General features: G+C 42.9%; 1 protein-coding gene across 1 annotated transcript in view; it reads right to left on the bottom strand.

Moving 5' to 3' along the window:
* srcin1b (SRC kinase signaling inhibitor 1b) overlaps window positions 1-16309 on the bottom strand; it is an 82261-nt gene extending 65952 nt beyond the window's left edge. Inside the window, exons 1-2 of the mRNA XM_085361065.1 lie at window positions 16288-16309; window positions 12706-13013 (exon numbers count right to left, since the gene is read on the bottom strand). Of these exons, the coding sequence (XP_085217191.1) occupies window positions 12706-13013; window positions 16288-16309 (330 nt within the window). The remainder of the gene's footprint in view (window positions 1-12705; window positions 13014-16287) is intronic.
* Window positions 16310-16710: the final 401 nt, after the last annotated feature.

Below are 16710 nucleotides of genomic sequence, written 5' to 3'. Positions count from 1 at the left end.
AAAGCAGTTATATGAGAGAAACAGCAGGATGGGAGGGAGCAGGGAGATGGAAACCCTAGAAAACCAGTTAACTAGTTACAGGTAACTAGAAAAAAAAAACTACAGCTTTCCAGCAGAGGTGGACCCTAACAAATACTTCATTTTTCCAGGAATTTGTACTTTACTTGAGTATCTGCTTTTCTGAGAACGTTTTACTTCTACTCCCTACAGACTCATTACTTTAGGTTTAAGACAACTAAGGGGAGCTTTTTTTTTTACATCACTGTTTGCCTCCAGAAATGAATGGACAAAGAAACATAAAAGAAAATCCAGTATTGGTGCTTATTAGACACAATGAGAGGCAAAAAAAAAAAAGGCATAGACAACTATTTAGAATGATTGGTTAAGCTAACCCCACCTGTATGTCTTCGGACTGTGGAAGGAAGCCACGAACTCCACACAAAAAGGTGATTGGTGATTAGTCCCCAACTGGCTGCCCCTCCCTGAGCCAGGATCTTCCTGTTAAAACGAGGTTTTTCTTTCCAACTGTCACCAAGTGCTTGCTCACTTGATTATTTGTTTGTTTTGGGTTTCTCTTTATTACTGTATTGTATAAACAGCCTTGAGTTGACCGTTGTAGTGGTTTGGCACTGAAAGTAAAACTGAATTGCATCCAAATGAATTGAATTCTCTCGGTTGACCCTGCTGGTGATCTATCCAGGGTGTAGCCCGGCATCAGGCTTAGGCTCCAGACCCCCCGTGACCCTGAGGCAGAATTACAAGTCTTATACGGTGGTGAAAATCTGCAAAACCATCTTTTTCATACAGTCTGTGACTGGATCGCACTCATCCCCAAACCTGCCACGTATAAAGACTTTACAAAATACCGAATATGACCTTTGTGCTGGTACCTGCCACAGCAGATATGTTTATGAGAACATTTTTCCACAATGACTACTCATGAGTGGGAATGTGAACATGCTCAGAGGTGTCTCAGCCTCAAACACAATGACCTCTAGTTTGCTGAGACTTCCACTCTCAAAAACAAGCACACAACTGTCATTTGGCATTTCTGTTTAAAAAGCTGCCAAAAATACTGACTGGTGGGTGGACATACGTGGAAGCACCTTTTCACACTGAACACCAGTGAGACGAGCGGAGCAAAAACAAAACAGAAATATAGAAAATCTGTCATGTAAAAAGCAGAAACTGTTCACTCTGGAGCGCTTCGTTCCCAGTCAGAAGCTGATTGAGAAAATGTGCTTTCAGGGCTTTTAATTTGAATACCGACTTGCAGTTTGGGGTGTTTTTAATAAAGCACAGGTGGGTTTCTTTCTGTCGGTGCATCTAAACTTCATTAAAACGCGGTGAGAGCTTTGAAATAACAAATTCCCTTAATAATTAAAATGAAGGTGTAGGTGGAACTTAATTCTTGTTTGAGCAGCTGTTCTGGGAGCTGTATAGATCCCCAGTATTTTCTCTTGTCTCTCCTGGAAACTCAAGTTTAAACTTTGCAAAATTCATCTCGCTGTTTTTAAATATGGAGTGAAGGAAGCAGGGCAGAGGAAACAAAGACCTCAACAGGCCTGTGGGCTGTCGTGACCCAGATTTCTGAGCAGTGTGAGGCTTCCAGGCCGCTCTCCAAGCCTGGTGACCAAAACAGAGCCATCATGCTGTACCTGATCTCATGCCACCCAGCCTCAGTGTGCCTCAGCCTAACTCAGACACTTCCAATCAAACATTTAACACTCACACAACCACATTTTTAATCCAAATGTATTCGTTTTTTTGCTTTCTCTTCTGCTTTTTTATCTTATCTATATGATCAGAAGGATCCAAGAGACAGACGCACAAGCATTTTATCATTTTAAATAAAATTCGTTTGGAGAGTAAATGGATAAAAGAAGCTCTGTTGGGGACACAGAGTACTCTGATAGGGAGCAAAAAAGCAAAGACTAGCACCTGTTTTTTAACCATAAAGCCTTTCTGGCGAAGGTGGCCATCTCTGTCAAATGATGTCATACTGATGGAGGCAAAGGGAAGCCAATAGAAAGCGGTGATTTGGCTGTCAGTTTTCAAATTAGGTGAAAGGCCCCAAGTGACCAGGAGACAAATGCAACTCTTATTAACCCTTCCACAGGTTTACCTACAGTTAGTTTTGCAGTTGAAGTCTTTAATCACAATTATTTGGATTTTATAACCAGTTGAAGCCAGAAACCAGAACTGAAAGTCAAATTTGATTAATCTCCTGGCCTTATTTGTTAAAGGTCACTGTGACATATTAGAGTCATAACATCGTGCCTGAGCGATCTGGTAAACTGCTCACTCCTCCCCAGGGAAGCACGCAGGGCGTCTTACACAACGCACACGACGTCATCAGGAAGAAGGCAGTCGTTTGCAATTTTCAAAAACATGGAGCATAAAAGAGCCATGTGTGTAATACTGACTATATACTCCAACAAACTACAGAGGCAACATCGTTTCTCCTCTGCTGTGCTCTGATTGAAGTTGTACGATGCTTAATGGTATAAAAAAAAAAACGCCCGACAGCTCGTGTTTTTATTGGTTCAACGTGCAGAAATCAAGGGAAGAATTTTGAACCTACTCGTCTTTCTATTTAGACATCGTGCTGAGTTCAAGAAGCAGCGCTGCTTTTTGTTCATAAAGACTTACAATAGAGGTTTGAACAGTTTTGTTCCCATCGCAAAGAGCCGTCCTACATTCTCCCCATCCAGCCGTAATCAGGGTGTTGGATTTATTTGGATTGCATTTCCCCTCATCTGCTAGAAATGAGTCCTATTGTATTGCCGGCGTTTCCTATGAGCCAATGAGCAGCTATGTTGGTATAACTAAAGAACATCATCATCACCTCATATCACTGATGACTCAATAAAGCCTGTTCCCATCATCAGCCTCATGTGTTACCCTTGAATCTTCTTCCCAAACAGTCTTTGTGGCCATTAAATCACCATTCAGTGACTTACAGGTCTGATATTCAAAATGTAGGAGATTTCAGCTTAATTATATAGAATACTGGATAGAAATCAATATTCCAGTATAATATGGAAGGAAGAAACCTTTATATCAATACTGACCATAACACATCTTCAAATATTACAACTTCATCAAATGAAGAAATCTCAGAGGGAGCTTTTAACTTCCTCCTTTTCCATTTTCATTCAAGTTTAGCATTGATCATATGACAGGTAGAATATGTGATTAAATGTGTGTTTAAATACTGGCTTATTTGAAATTTAGCCCATAAAAATGAAGAAAATAAGGATGGCTAAAGCTTTATCCTCTTCAACACTTGCTCTGTTGTGTGAAACTGCTTTTAAATGTAATCAGTACAGATTTTATTGCTCCCACATGTTGCTTTCATATAAAATATTGCAATATATCTCATACACAGGGGTTTTCCTGGCTGAGAATGGGCTTATGGGGGGGTAGCTGCACACATAAGCACATTTAGTATGCATATTTTTCTCCTAAAAACTCCAGCGAGTGTGGTTTCTTTATTTGATAATAAAAGTTATTCATTTTCTGATTATTTGATACGCAGAAATGTCTGCTATGCTCGAGTAATTTAAACCCCAGTAAGTAAAAACTTTTCATTACAATGCAAGCGGCAGGAAGAGGATGTAGGAAAAACTCTGGTTTAATCGCCATCCTGCCTGAATTTACCCTCTCGTCATCAAAAGGTTGGCATCAAAATAAAATTCATGTATCCCAATTTCACTTTCTGACTATTTCTCTCCAAAGAAACTTAATCCTGTCAAGGATTATTTCTCTATATGTAGAGCTTACAACCTCTAACCTCCAGCTGGCTTCACATTTTCAGCTCGGAGGCACTTTTGCGCGCCGGCTTCATAATTACACGTCAGCAGGAGGAAAATAGGCGTTAATGTCACCGTCCTTCTCCCAGGTTCTCGTGTGAATTACAGCAACAGCAACAAACATCTGATAATTGCAAAGTCAAGCACCCATTGTGTTCTAATCTCTGACACGTTCCCATTCGCACCGAGCTGTGTGCTGGGTAATCACCTGCTCGCCACGTTTATTCGCCTTAAATTGGAGTGGCGAAAAGAAAAGAAAAGGAATCCACCGCCAAGTCACTCCACAGATAATTTAATGCACCAACAAGCGGACATTTTTTGGAACATAAAACCTGTCTCATCTAACGCAAACAGGCCCCCTATGCACTGTGACTCGGTGATTACTGCCTGCAATATTTCTCAGTCACTTGAGCTGAAATCCCAAGGCGCACATACACGCTGAGACAGGCAGGACTCGTAGAAAGGAAAGAGAGGGATGAGCAGAGAGAGATGTGCACGCCTGACCTGCATGCCAACTAGCCATCTTTGTGCCCCCGTCACCCCCGCCTCCCTCCCTCACATCACTCTGTTTCCTTCTCCAAGCCCAAACACATCAACACATGTGCACTCCCAGCCTCACACGCGTCCACACATGCATCACTGCGGCACCTCGGACACACCTGACCCTCACCTGACTACATGACAACAACTGGACCCTCCCCTCTAAAAACACACACACACACACACACACACACACACACACACAAACACAAGAGGTGTGTGCACTCATCAGCTCTACCTGGCTTTGCATCCACATACATGAGGAGCACACACACACACACACACCTTTACTTTTACTCCACCACCCTCCTCTCCATCACCTTCCAAGCGTCACAGTCATGGCAGCACCACACAGGAAAAAGAGTGAGTTACCGTTTCTACTTAATGACGGCGCATCCTCCCGCTCCACACGCCTCCCTCTTCCTCCTCCCCCCTCTCCATTTTTTCTCCACTGCGGCTTCTCCGTGTGTGTGTGTGTTGGTGTGTGTGTCTTTCCCTTGCCCCGAGAATCCGCCAGAGTCCCCCCTCGCCGGTGCCCGTAGTAGCGCCTAAGAGGCAGTTAGCACGTCTTCCTACCCCTCCTCCTCCTCCTCCTCTTCCTCCTCTCTCTCTCTCTCTCTGTCCTCTTGTGTTTGTCACTCTATCTCGCCCCCCTCCATCCCGGACAGAGACGATAAAACGACCCCTCCCTCCTTGTTGCTCCTTCTCTCTCCCGCTGCTGCCGCCTCTCACTCAGTACAGCGTGTGCCTCCTTCCAAAGCCCAGGCATTGCCAACCATATGATATCACTCAGTTGCCTTATATGGGGAAACGGTGGGTTGCCATGACGACAGCAGACTCCACCTGTTTCTCCATCTCTCTCTCCCTCTCCCTCGGTCCACCCTGTTTCATCAGTAGAAAGAAGGTGTGGTCTGGGTAAATAAACGCAGCACATGGAGGGGGGTGATGTGAGAAGATCAGTTTCAGCCTGTGTTAAATACAGAGCTGGAATCAGGACAGGTAATCAATCAGTCTGTGCATTAGCCGCCCGCCACAGAGCAAAGAGGAGGAAGGACTCCTCTGCTGTAAACAGGGATGACGCCACAGACTGTAGGAGACATTAATAGCACAGCTGCTCATTGCTCAACAGACAAAGTTCACGAGGTCGGGACTAGAATACATCTGAAAGTATTTGTGATATTTTCAGCAATTCTTTGCTTTAGGTGATAATACATAAATGTGCCTGGGCTAAGAGATAGGCTTGGGCATTTGGGAGGGGCACAGAGGACACGTTCTTATAGGTGAGGTGCTTTGGGCATACCCATCTGGCAAGAGAACCAGGAGCAGACACAGGACAGGCTGGAGAGATTGAGTTTGTTGCCCTGGGAATGCCTCAGTGTCCCAGGACAGCTAGAAGTGGTGGGTGGGGAGAGGGAGGCGTGGCTGTCTCTGCTTAAACTGCTGCCCACGCGATCAGATGGATGGATGTACATACGAATACTAAATAACCCGTTCCACACTAATATTATGATACAGTATGCAGACTGGTTCTTTTTGGAAGATATAAGACTGAAGGGGTATTCTCAACGCAACAATCAACTGAGGAGAAGGAAAATACGGAGCATTTGAAAACAATTCAAACATCTGAAAACAACCCAGCTTACTTGGTTTGGAAAATGGTCAGACGCTGACTCTGAAGTTACAGTAAACCACAGACTGTAGATAAAACAAGGGCATGCTTCTGAGCAATGTTCCCTCTAAGCTGCGCGTGTGCACAATTGTGCACTGCTGGCACTGTCTCTGCGCACAGAAAATCTGTGTTGCGCACAAAAAAAAATCTAACCTGAATTGAAATTAAAATTAAAACTTTAACAATTCTGTTTTGCAGTGTTAGTCAGTGACTGGCTGCTCCCGTATGAGATTAGAACAATGCCACCTTACCCCATAGTCCAGCCAATAATGCGATTCACATTCGTATATACTAGGGGTCGGCAACCCTCGGCACGCGTGCCACAGTTGGTACGCGAAGGGTTACCTGATAGCACGACCATAGCTGGATTGGCCATCGGGCATATTGGGCATTTGCTCGGTGGCCCGGTGACTTTTTTTTCTTTGTAACGATATAAACAATTAAAGGTGGTGGATTGGCCAGATGCTGGTCGGAGTGTAAAAATAACTCAGTTGTTTGGTGGTGGCAGTGCTTCCTCAGATTCAGTAACATTGGCAAGTGGTGGAGGCCAGCAGGATGAGAGAAAGGGGAGGCAGGAGGAGAGACCCGAGGCAGCCGCTGGTCCGAGCGTCAGGTGAACTGAACTTCAGGTAAGAAGTTATGACTGCAGTCTATCTGGGTCAGATATAAACCAAGTTTAGGTTTATTTTCATTGTGCTGACTTTTTCGTACTGCGTACTAGCTAGCATGACAGAGTTTCTATACAGCTGGGTGGGTGCTATGTTACTGATAGTGAACTTTATTTTATTCATAAGGTTAGTTAGTAGAGTTGCCAACCATCCCGTAAAAAGACGGAATCATCTCGTATTCAAAGAAAATACTACGCGTTTCGTGTTGAGGTGAAAAGGAACAGTTTGTCCCGAACTTCAGCTAGAATGGAAAAAGACACAAAGCTGGATTTATTCTGTTGTTACGCTGCAGCTGCCTCTTCTCCTCTCATTCTCTCCTCCTCCCTCTCCTGTTGCTACTTCAATCATGAAACTGATTAATGATCAGCTGATCGGCTTTCCTCTCTTGTTTGTTTATCCCACTTTGCGCCAGAAAGAGGAAACGGTGGATGTGGCGCTAAACAACAGCAGCACGTTTAAGCTTAATCAACTGTTGTTAGAATTTATTTAATATTAATTTCTAGTATCAGCTGATGTTTGCTGGAGCCACAGCTGTAAAAGCTGCTGGTCATGATGTCGGTTTGGATATGTGGTGAGAGGGAAACATGAAGATGAAACCAGGAGATGTCCTTACTGAATCATCAGAGCTGAACAGGTGATGGAGAAACAGGTTTACCTTTTAGGTGACATAAATGAGTTGAAGGGGAGTTATGAACTGTTTCTGAGAGACAAATAACACCAGGATCCTTTTTTTTATGTAGCTGACAGCTGGTAACTGTGCAGGGGCGGATCTAGCAAAGTGCTGCCAGGGGGGCAGGTAGGGAAACAGGGAAAAGGGGGGCACAGGGAAATAGTTTTCTTTCTTATTCTCATTTAAAATGTCTCACTTTTATTAAATAATTATCTGAATCTTACAACCAAAGTTTTTATCTGATGTAAAATGTATAGAAATCATACATATACCAACAAGACTGTACATCACTGTCACAACAGTGTCTGTTTTCATTCAAAGGCTTTATGGCTTTTCCTATAATACCTGGGGGGCCGGTCTCTAGTCAAAATGCCCGGGCCGATTTTTTGTCCCAGTCCAGTCCTGACCAAACTGTTAGACACCATGAGGTGACTGCTGAGTGTTACAGGTGTTACAGCAGTGATACATCTGCTGCTGTCAGGCCTGCAGGTATCAGGCTGTTGTTGTCCTTCATCTCATAGTGGACAGAAATTATTTTTAGGAGTGGCACAAATAATTTGATGCAGAACAGCTGATTGTTCTGTAAATAGTTTGAAATGTTTATTTAAAAAAAAAACGCCTTGGCTGCATTTTTAGGTAAACAGCTGCAAAAAATGTTGTTTGCATAACTCAGTTACTTTTTTGAAGAAGTAACTATATAATTAATTGCCCAACATTGGTCAATATATACTGTATTTTGCAGAGTTACAGACTCTCTCCCAGACCACAGACTCATAATACAAGTCAGAGCTTTATAAAAAAATAAAAAATAAAAAAAAAAGAAAGTTGTGTTTTCAAAATTGGAGTTCAAGTTATTTTTACTTCCAATGGTGTTAACATGCTACACAGGTCATGAACAAGTTTTTTTTTACATTTTCTTTGTAAGTGGGCTAAAGCAGTTAATTAAAAAATAAATGTAAATGCTGTAATTTGATTATTTTAATAAACCATGTATCTTGGATGGATTGGATGCTGGCGTGACCACAGTGCACACGTCTGCTGTTGCTCACAGTGGTCCAAGGGACGCTCAGGGAGTTTGTGTGTTCGCTCAGACACGTGAAAAATTAGAGGGAACATTGCTTCTGAGTCTCAAAAGTCAAGCCCATCCAGAATTACCTTAATAACACATTCTTTCTCATGGCTAGCAGGGCGGTTATCGGTCCGGTTGCAAAAAGTGATCAGACTTTATAGAAGTCTATGGGAAAACTATGAATCTTTGACCTCAGGAAACACTTTTGTTTATGGGCTCAATCACTACTTTCATATCTTCTTGAATAAAACACTAAAGCAGGTGGCGCTTATTGTCCAACAACTTGTGAATATCAAGTTGTTAGCCATTTTTTTGTAATCAGATGAGGATGTTTTATGGTCAGATCCAGCTTTCATCACGCCGTTATATACCAAGTGCCTTCATCCAATGGGAACACTGGATGCAGAGCGATAACAGTCCAAGTTCAGAGACAAAGGAAGCCTATGTAAAGATGTTTGATGGTCAACAACCAGGTTGGTCTTTGCTGTTTTGTTACAACCGCCGGCGTGGCTCATTCACAAACTGGGTTATAGTGTTGGTAGGTGGGATCGTCATTCCCAAACCATCATTTATTAATAAGGAGGGATATTGTTGTGAAGGGATTTTTGTCTTTTCTTTCATTTCTCTCCTGAAGGTTTTTATAAAAACCACAATGTTTTTCCAATTCTAACCGAGTTTTAGTCTCTAAAGCACTAAAAAGAAGTGAAAGAAAAGCTAAAATTGGCAAGTGAAAGAAATGCCAAACAACGTGGAAAGTAAATGTTCTGATGGGATGGGAACCTAACAGACAAACCTGCAACTGATGTCACCACCAGCCTGCAAAGCTCCAAATGCAGACTTTGGCCTATATAATAATCCTGTTTGGGGTAAAATGCACCCGTTTGCTGCAGAAAAATAATGTGTTAAAACTGACAGCACTATCTCAGTAATTCCAGAACTCGGTGCAGGAATGTCTTCTGTATAACTAGGACACACTAGAGCCTTTGACAAATCTGCACATTTTTTCCCCATAAGAATGAGGACAGCCTGACCTTAACTTGGGGGTTCAACAAGCACTTTGGATTCTGGCCCTCCTTTATATGTTGGAGCTTTCTTTAAACAACAGCCGGTCAGAGCGACTCGGCTTGCAGTGAGTTGGATGGCATGCTTGCACCCTACCTGGATTTGCCCTCATTTCTCCTGCACAGAAAACCAAAGTTAGGCCAAGTCCAGTTCTGTGACCCTGGAAAAGCCTCTCATGAAACCCAGAGACATTTTAGTCCCTCTGACTTTCTCTCAGGCAACAGATCCAGGTCAGCTCAGCTGACCATTCGTATTAGTCATTCAGGCTTCTTCCTTCACTAATAAGGTACAGCATCACACTGGTTGGCACCAGGATTGAGTACAGAAGGATCTTTTTAAAGTTTACATGACGATGTGTCCTGACAAAGGACTAAATTTATTGGATCTATTGCTTTTATAACTTAGAGAAACCTTGGGTGCTAATAAAGATAAATGCAAAAAAAGTCAAGATGGAAGTGAAATAAACTGTAGTTCCTCTAATGGCCAGCAGAGGTTTTCTGGAAAACCAAAATAAACCCCAAGTTAAAATTTTCAACTTTACATCCCTAAAAGTATGTTTGGTCTCTATAGATAGTGTACATGTTCCAGCCACCAGGGGTAAAAATCAGAAAACTGATAAATGAATCTATTCATGACACAAATGACCCTACAGACTATGAAAAATGGACATAGCAACGTGACATGACACATTGGGTTTTGAAAATGTCTATTTCCACTGTAAAGTTGTACATTTTAACATTTTAAGTCTGTCGGGATTGACTCGTTTTTGAAACCAGACTCAAGTGGCCATTAGAGGAACGGCGGTTTTTCTTTACTTTTGTAGCCCCGGCAGGTGCTGTTTGCTCCAGCCCCGCATTTTAGATATGACATCATCTCCTTCTGAGAAAGACTGAAAATAAGCCCCTATGGCTGAATGTTATTCCCTAAAGCCGAACAGAGAAGAGCTGCAGCAGACCATCTGTCACAGGTATCAAATGAGAGCATGCGTTGATGGATGGCAGAGTGAAGCTGAGAATATGAAGCAAAGAAAAAAAAGACAGAGCAAAGGGAGGGAGGAGATTTGATGAAGGGAGGTGTCTCACATTTTGACATTCGCTCGCTGTCTCACTTCAATTCTTTTCTCCATATTCTATTGCTGACGTTTTTCAGGTAATAACCGCTGAGAAGGTGGCCATTTCTGGCCCAGCGAGCAGGTCGTAAACATGCCTCCACTGCATCCGTGTGTCTAAAGCCCCAGAGGCGTCTCGCCACATAATGCTCTTGTTTGGGTTTGCAGGCCCGCTGATGTGCTGCTATTATCTCTCAGGAAGAAAATGTTCACATGTAGAAGCCGACAGCCCTCGGAGAGCACTCTTACCTCCCCCGAGGATGCACCCCCCTCTAGATTTGTATAAAACTGTGGATGTGGCTCTGTGTCATAATCCATACATGATATGAGCTTTTATTGATCAAATTAGGACTTCATAAGGAAACAAGTCCTTACTGGGAGGTTCTAAAACCACTGAATCAGTCCTAGTTCAATCCTAGAAATCTGTTGACCAATTAAAATGTTGCACAGGACCAGAAAACCATCAATAACTTTAACAGATGGTGTATTTTTGTTCCCTATGACCACCAATTATTTTGCTTTTTGTACTGAATTCATTTACTTTTTCTGATCTGTTCGCGTAGGGGCTGGCTACATGGATGAAAGTCACTGTCAAACTAATTTTATTCCAATGTCTTATATATTTCCTTTCATATGATATGGATATGTATGGATATATTTATGATTTGAATTGTGACATGCTGCCCTGTCAGCGATACCGAACACATTTGCTGGGAGCAGAGGCAGAGGATATCATCCTCTTTTCTTTTTGCAGACGATCCTTGCCTCCTGACTTCATCAAACGTGACCTCTAGCTTGCGCTGGGGCGATTTGGAGCAGCCAAGTGTGAAGCACATGGAAAGAGAATTAGCCCCTCTGAGTCTGAGCTGTGATTCTCCACTGGAAAGGGCTGGATTGCCCTCTCCTGCCTGGAGTATCTCTGGTTTACAAGTGAGAAGTGAGTGGAGCGGGACACTGACAGATGTATTTGCACAGCTTCTGCAGTGGTGTGGATGCTGTATCAGTCTGCTGTGGTAATGAGAGGAAGTTGTGAAACACAAACAGCCATGTTCCTGCCCTCGTCTATGGCCACAAGCTGTGCGTGCCAAAAGAGTAGGATCGTGGCAGAAATGAGCTTCCTCCAAAGGCTGTCTGGGCTCTCCCTTAGAGACAGGGTGAGCAGCTCCTTCAGGAGAGGCTCGGAGTAGAGCTGCTACACAAAATCGAAAGGAGCCGGAGGAGGTGGGTTTGAGCATACTAGGTGAAGTATACGGTGTCGATTTAATTAGTCCCCCACCAAGGCAGCAGAGCAAACCTTAACTGACCCTTTGTATAGTTTTATACAAGAGAAGGTAAAAATAAATATCGAATTTCTGTCTTCTGAATTTAAACACACGATCTCTGAGTAAAAACGATTGGTAGATTGGATGGTCGGAGTTAAAAAAAATGGAGTCATGTTTAAGTTGTTGAATTGAGTTGGATTGATAAATGACTTTTATTAAAGTGACAGGGCAGTAAAATCTGGTTTCAGGTGGTTTTTGTTGATTTCAGAATTCTAGTTTTTATTCTTATAATGTGTTTTTTTTTTTCACGCCTGGTTTATTTTCATTTTAGTTAACTCCAATAACCTCAGCTGTTGTCATCAGTGACAAGACAGAAGCTCACAGTGAAAGCAAAGTGTCTACTGTGACTTAAAAAACCTGCCATTTGAGTTCCCTTCATCATTTTGCGTATGCACGCTGCCTTCTGTAGGTATTCTCGCAGGACTGTTCGCTCGATTTCCTGACAAACTATAAAAGAAACCACATAAACTGCAGCCGACTGATTAGAAACTTCTTTCCGCCTGCTAAGATAAACAGTATGAGTCACGATGAAGGTGGTGTATCCTGCACCAATCGTCCTCAGGAGGATTGATGGAAACAGGAAAATAATCCCACCTTCTATTTTTATGGAAATTGGGAGTGAATGCGAGAGATTTAGCTCATTATAAGTAGAATTAACAAGGATTAAAGTGCCAAGACCACCACTGCTGCAGTTATAATTACTCATGTCACAAAGGGAAGTATTCGTCCGCTCATTGTTTCTTTTTGGTTTGTTCACGTCAGAGCAGAAAGTGTGAAAGTACCTGTCGGCCCGCAGCGGGGGAGCCCTGTGACATGCTGCTGGGGCTGTTGGAGAACTTGTTTTTCTGGAGGTCCATGATGGCGTCTCGCTGACGCTCTATGTCAGCCTTGTGGATGCTGTTCAGGGCCTCCAGGCTCTTGGCGGCCACAGAGTTGTGCCGGCGGTCCAGCGAGGACGACGTGAAGCCCCCGTTGCTGTTGTCGAGGAACCGTCGGGCCCCGCGGCCACCAGTGGCAGCCAGGGTGTGGTAATCCCGGGGGAACTCGGCATCGCCGGCAGAGATCATGGGACCCTTTCTCTTCTCTCGACCTGCAGCCAGAAGATGGAAGGGAGGGGAATTTAAAGAGTGAATGGTGAGACAGTGAAAAATGTCTTTGGTAACAAGATCATGTCTTACGATGAAATCTGAAAACAGTGGCATGATTTTCAGGCTCATGTGCACCAGTACACACGATACCACAGGAAAAGCAGCTGCACGAGAGAGAAACTCACTTGAAATTGGAGTCATTCCATCTCAGTTCATCAACATTTTAAAACATTTCCCACCTGACCATCACAGATTTACCTAAAAAATCATTAGTTCTTGATTAGTTGATAATTAAAGCTAATGGGATTTTAACATTTTGGGGGGAATGACAACAGGAGCCTGAATCTTTGTTTTATTCTGGCCATCTTTCCCAACCAAGTCTGTGATGGTCAGGTGGGAGCCATCGGATGAACTGGCACGGATTCATCCCTTTACACCCGAACAGATATTTGAACTCGGAGGTTAATAGCTGCTTAAAAACAATGCAAAAGATTTAGCAACAAAATAGCAGTCAATATGCATTATGTCCGCTGTGTCATGTGTTGCACGCAACCACCTGTATGTTATCATTCATAAGGTTATTCTTGTCTCGCTTACTGAATTGCATTCATCAAAAATGTGTGGGAAGTTATTGTTTTAGGTCTTAAGATTCTTTCCATCTGTCCCAAACAGCAGATCAGTAAGAACTCCACAAATTTAAGGCCATTTCTGTGTTTAATTGTTATTGCTCATGATTCTTGGAAAGTACACTCTTATGAAAGAGATTTTTGATTTTAATGTAATAAAAATTAAATGTAATAAATGTAATTTGTTATTCCACCATTCGAGCTTTCATTCCATGAGCATTATAAGACTCCAGTAGCATGTACTGTACATGCTGTTTATAGTCAGCTGGTAAAAGAATGGACAGGCAGATGTGCTTTAATCTGCTCATTGGGCTGTGAGTGAATGAGGTGGTTATCTCTGATATCACTGATCCAACTGTCTAAACATGCTGTAGTTAATAGTTTGGACCTTGAGGCTTGTCAGCAGTGAGTGTTAATGTGAGGGCCAACGATGATACTGCAGTAACAGCCATAAAAACTCACTTTGTCCTTCAGCAACCTGCACAGTACACAACAAAACACTCTGTTCTCTCCCCCTATACACACACACACACACACACACACACACACACTGCTGTCGTTCTGTTACACAAACACACCTCAGGCAAAATACCCCGTGTGAAAACAGTGGGAACATCTGTCTATTCCAACAACTGCAACTATCCCAGGAACCCAGAGGCGAAAGAAAAAACTGTCGAACAGCAAAATCTCTCGCTATCACATGACAGCAGCGCTGCCTCACACACGTGTCAAAGTCTGTCAAGGAAACAGTGACATGAATGGGAATGAAGTCTCCGTGCATGGGGAACAGTTTAGTGCCCCCTTGTGACCGCTGACGCATAAAGCACGGCTGGCCTCGTGGAGGTGATCCGTTACAGTCGGCGCGCTGTTTGCATGAGTGAACAGGCTTAGTTTCATTATTTATGCACAAGTTATAAGGAGACACAGAAAGGAAAATAATGTGCAGGGAGAGGATAAGGAACAGGATACACCTGACTTACTAATGTGCTCATTGAGTTTATGACCCGGACCACATGTTTTGAAATGTTTGGTAAGAGGATGAAGCAGAAATATTTCACTCTCCTGCACAGTATATAAATAAAAAGGTTCATTTGTGGAAATTGTTTCTAATTTCAACCTTTACTGCAAACCCTGTCAGAGTATTTCATTTTTAGCTTTTGGCTTTGAGGTCTTGGCCTTTTTTTGTGCCAAAGAAAATCATCAATCACATGAAAGAGGATTGAGGGAATATATCTGCTCTGCCACCTTAACAGAGAGCACAGCACTGACAGTCAGGTTTCAGTTATAAAAGTGAAGTTAATCAATAAAAGAATCCACTTGTTGGCAAAATTCTTCAACTGAAAGGCTTCGCTTAGATAGCTGCTGTTCTTCGAGGGCCATACTGCATAACAAAGAGCAGCTGATGATGAAGGGTTGAGGTGGGAGGTTCATCCCCAGGATGGATCCATTGCAGGTTTGTGATGATTTACATTAAAAGAAATAAGTAAAGGAAGCTCTGGGGAATAAATTTGACTTAGTCATGGTCAGAAATAAAGAGATCATCAGTGAAACTTCAGAAATGTCAAAATTCTGCAGTAAAATAGCTGCTCGATGGTTATTTTGACAATTCAAGAAAATTCAAGCTGCTGATGGGGTTTTTCTAATGAATGGCATCAGGGTAAACTCTCAGATTTTGGTGCTTGTTTCCACTTTTAAGGGATAGCAGCTCTGTGCTGTGCATGATGAAAGTGTTTAAACCCTCTAAAGAGAGAGAGAGAGGAAGAAAGTAAACAGCAGCAGCACTGCAGGAGGATCTGATAAAACACAGCAAGGACGCTGACCCCGTGGTATTTGAATCAAATACAGAGCTTCAATCTGATCAGAGGTTATCTGTTGAGTTTTCAGCCACATCCCCTGACTTTATTCTGCAGCTAATGGGAGTGGGAGTGATGCATCGAGACACACAGGTACATAATGTACCGGCGGTGGACTACAAACAAACTGTAAATTACAGGCCCTGTAGTGTAGCGTTCGACGGCCGGAGCCTCTGTGCATTATTGATCTGTCCCGTCGGGTCCTCTTATTGACCTGCCGAGCAGCACAGATGCACTAAAGCAAGACTTTTGACTTTATAAACTCAAAGTTAAGAAACTGTCATACAGCTTGAAGCTACAGATGCCCTTGCATGTATAATTTATGCTTATTTTATTAGAAATCCATCTAAAGCTGCATAATGATAGTGCCATGCTGAGTAAACACCACTCAGAAAGTTCCCATGGTGTTCAAAGTTCCACGGTTCTGGAAATGGTCGGGGTCGGGGTGTGCATCACCATGACTCGTCTGCATTCGCGCCTGTGAATCCGAAATGTTGCCAGTCTGTGGATTCAGCCTGGCAACAGAAATATTTGTAGCTGTACTGTCTGAAAGAAAAGCGTCCGAGGTGGTCACAGATGTAATTCTTCAGCAACATACCGGTGTGTATCCATGGCAGGAAAGAAAAGAAGGTTATAAAACAGAGGCAGTGGGGGTGGGGGGATCAGGAGAGACGGAGGGAATGTCGAGACAGGGGCTTGTCACTTTAAATTATGTGAAGCCTTCTGCAAACACAATATGCAGTAAAGGGGGAGGTGGTGGGAGTTTGTATGTGGGGCAAAGAGACGCTGTATCTTACCAGGCTGAGCACTGCTGGTCATCTGCTGCAATACCTGCTGGGATTTACTGTACAGTAACTGTGTTACAGTGATGGTGCAACAACATCTGTCCCACATTTCAGCGTGACTTATTCGGTCCAGCCGTTTGGTGAAAATGTGAACTCGACATGCAAATAAATACACACAATCACAACTGGGAGCTGCCCAGTAAAACCAGTGTTCAGCTGGGGGCAGTGGGCAATAACAGCCGACCCTTTTTCCAGTCATAAGATTCTCTTTTGTCCCAGTTTTGTTCAGTTGTCTTTACTTATAAAATTTGATTTGTTTCCTAAATGAAGAAAAAAGATGTGAAACGATCTGATTGTGTGATTGTCGAGATTAGATTTGTTCCTCTGGAAAGAGTTTCAGTTTGATGACAATTGTGTTACAGAAGCAATCAACTC

This window comes from Diplotaxodon limnothrissa, linkage group LG8, assembly GCF_057381915.1.
Source record: "Diplotaxodon limnothrissa isolate DT_005_m linkage group LG8, D_limnothrissa_male_GT1.1, whole genome shotgun sequence".
In the NCBI taxonomy this organism is placed as follows: domain Eukaryota; kingdom Metazoa; phylum Chordata; class Actinopteri; order Cichliformes; family Cichlidae; genus Diplotaxodon; species Diplotaxodon limnothrissa.
Note: the sequence above shows the minus strand (reverse complement) of the source record. Positions and strands in the feature narration are given on the sequence as shown.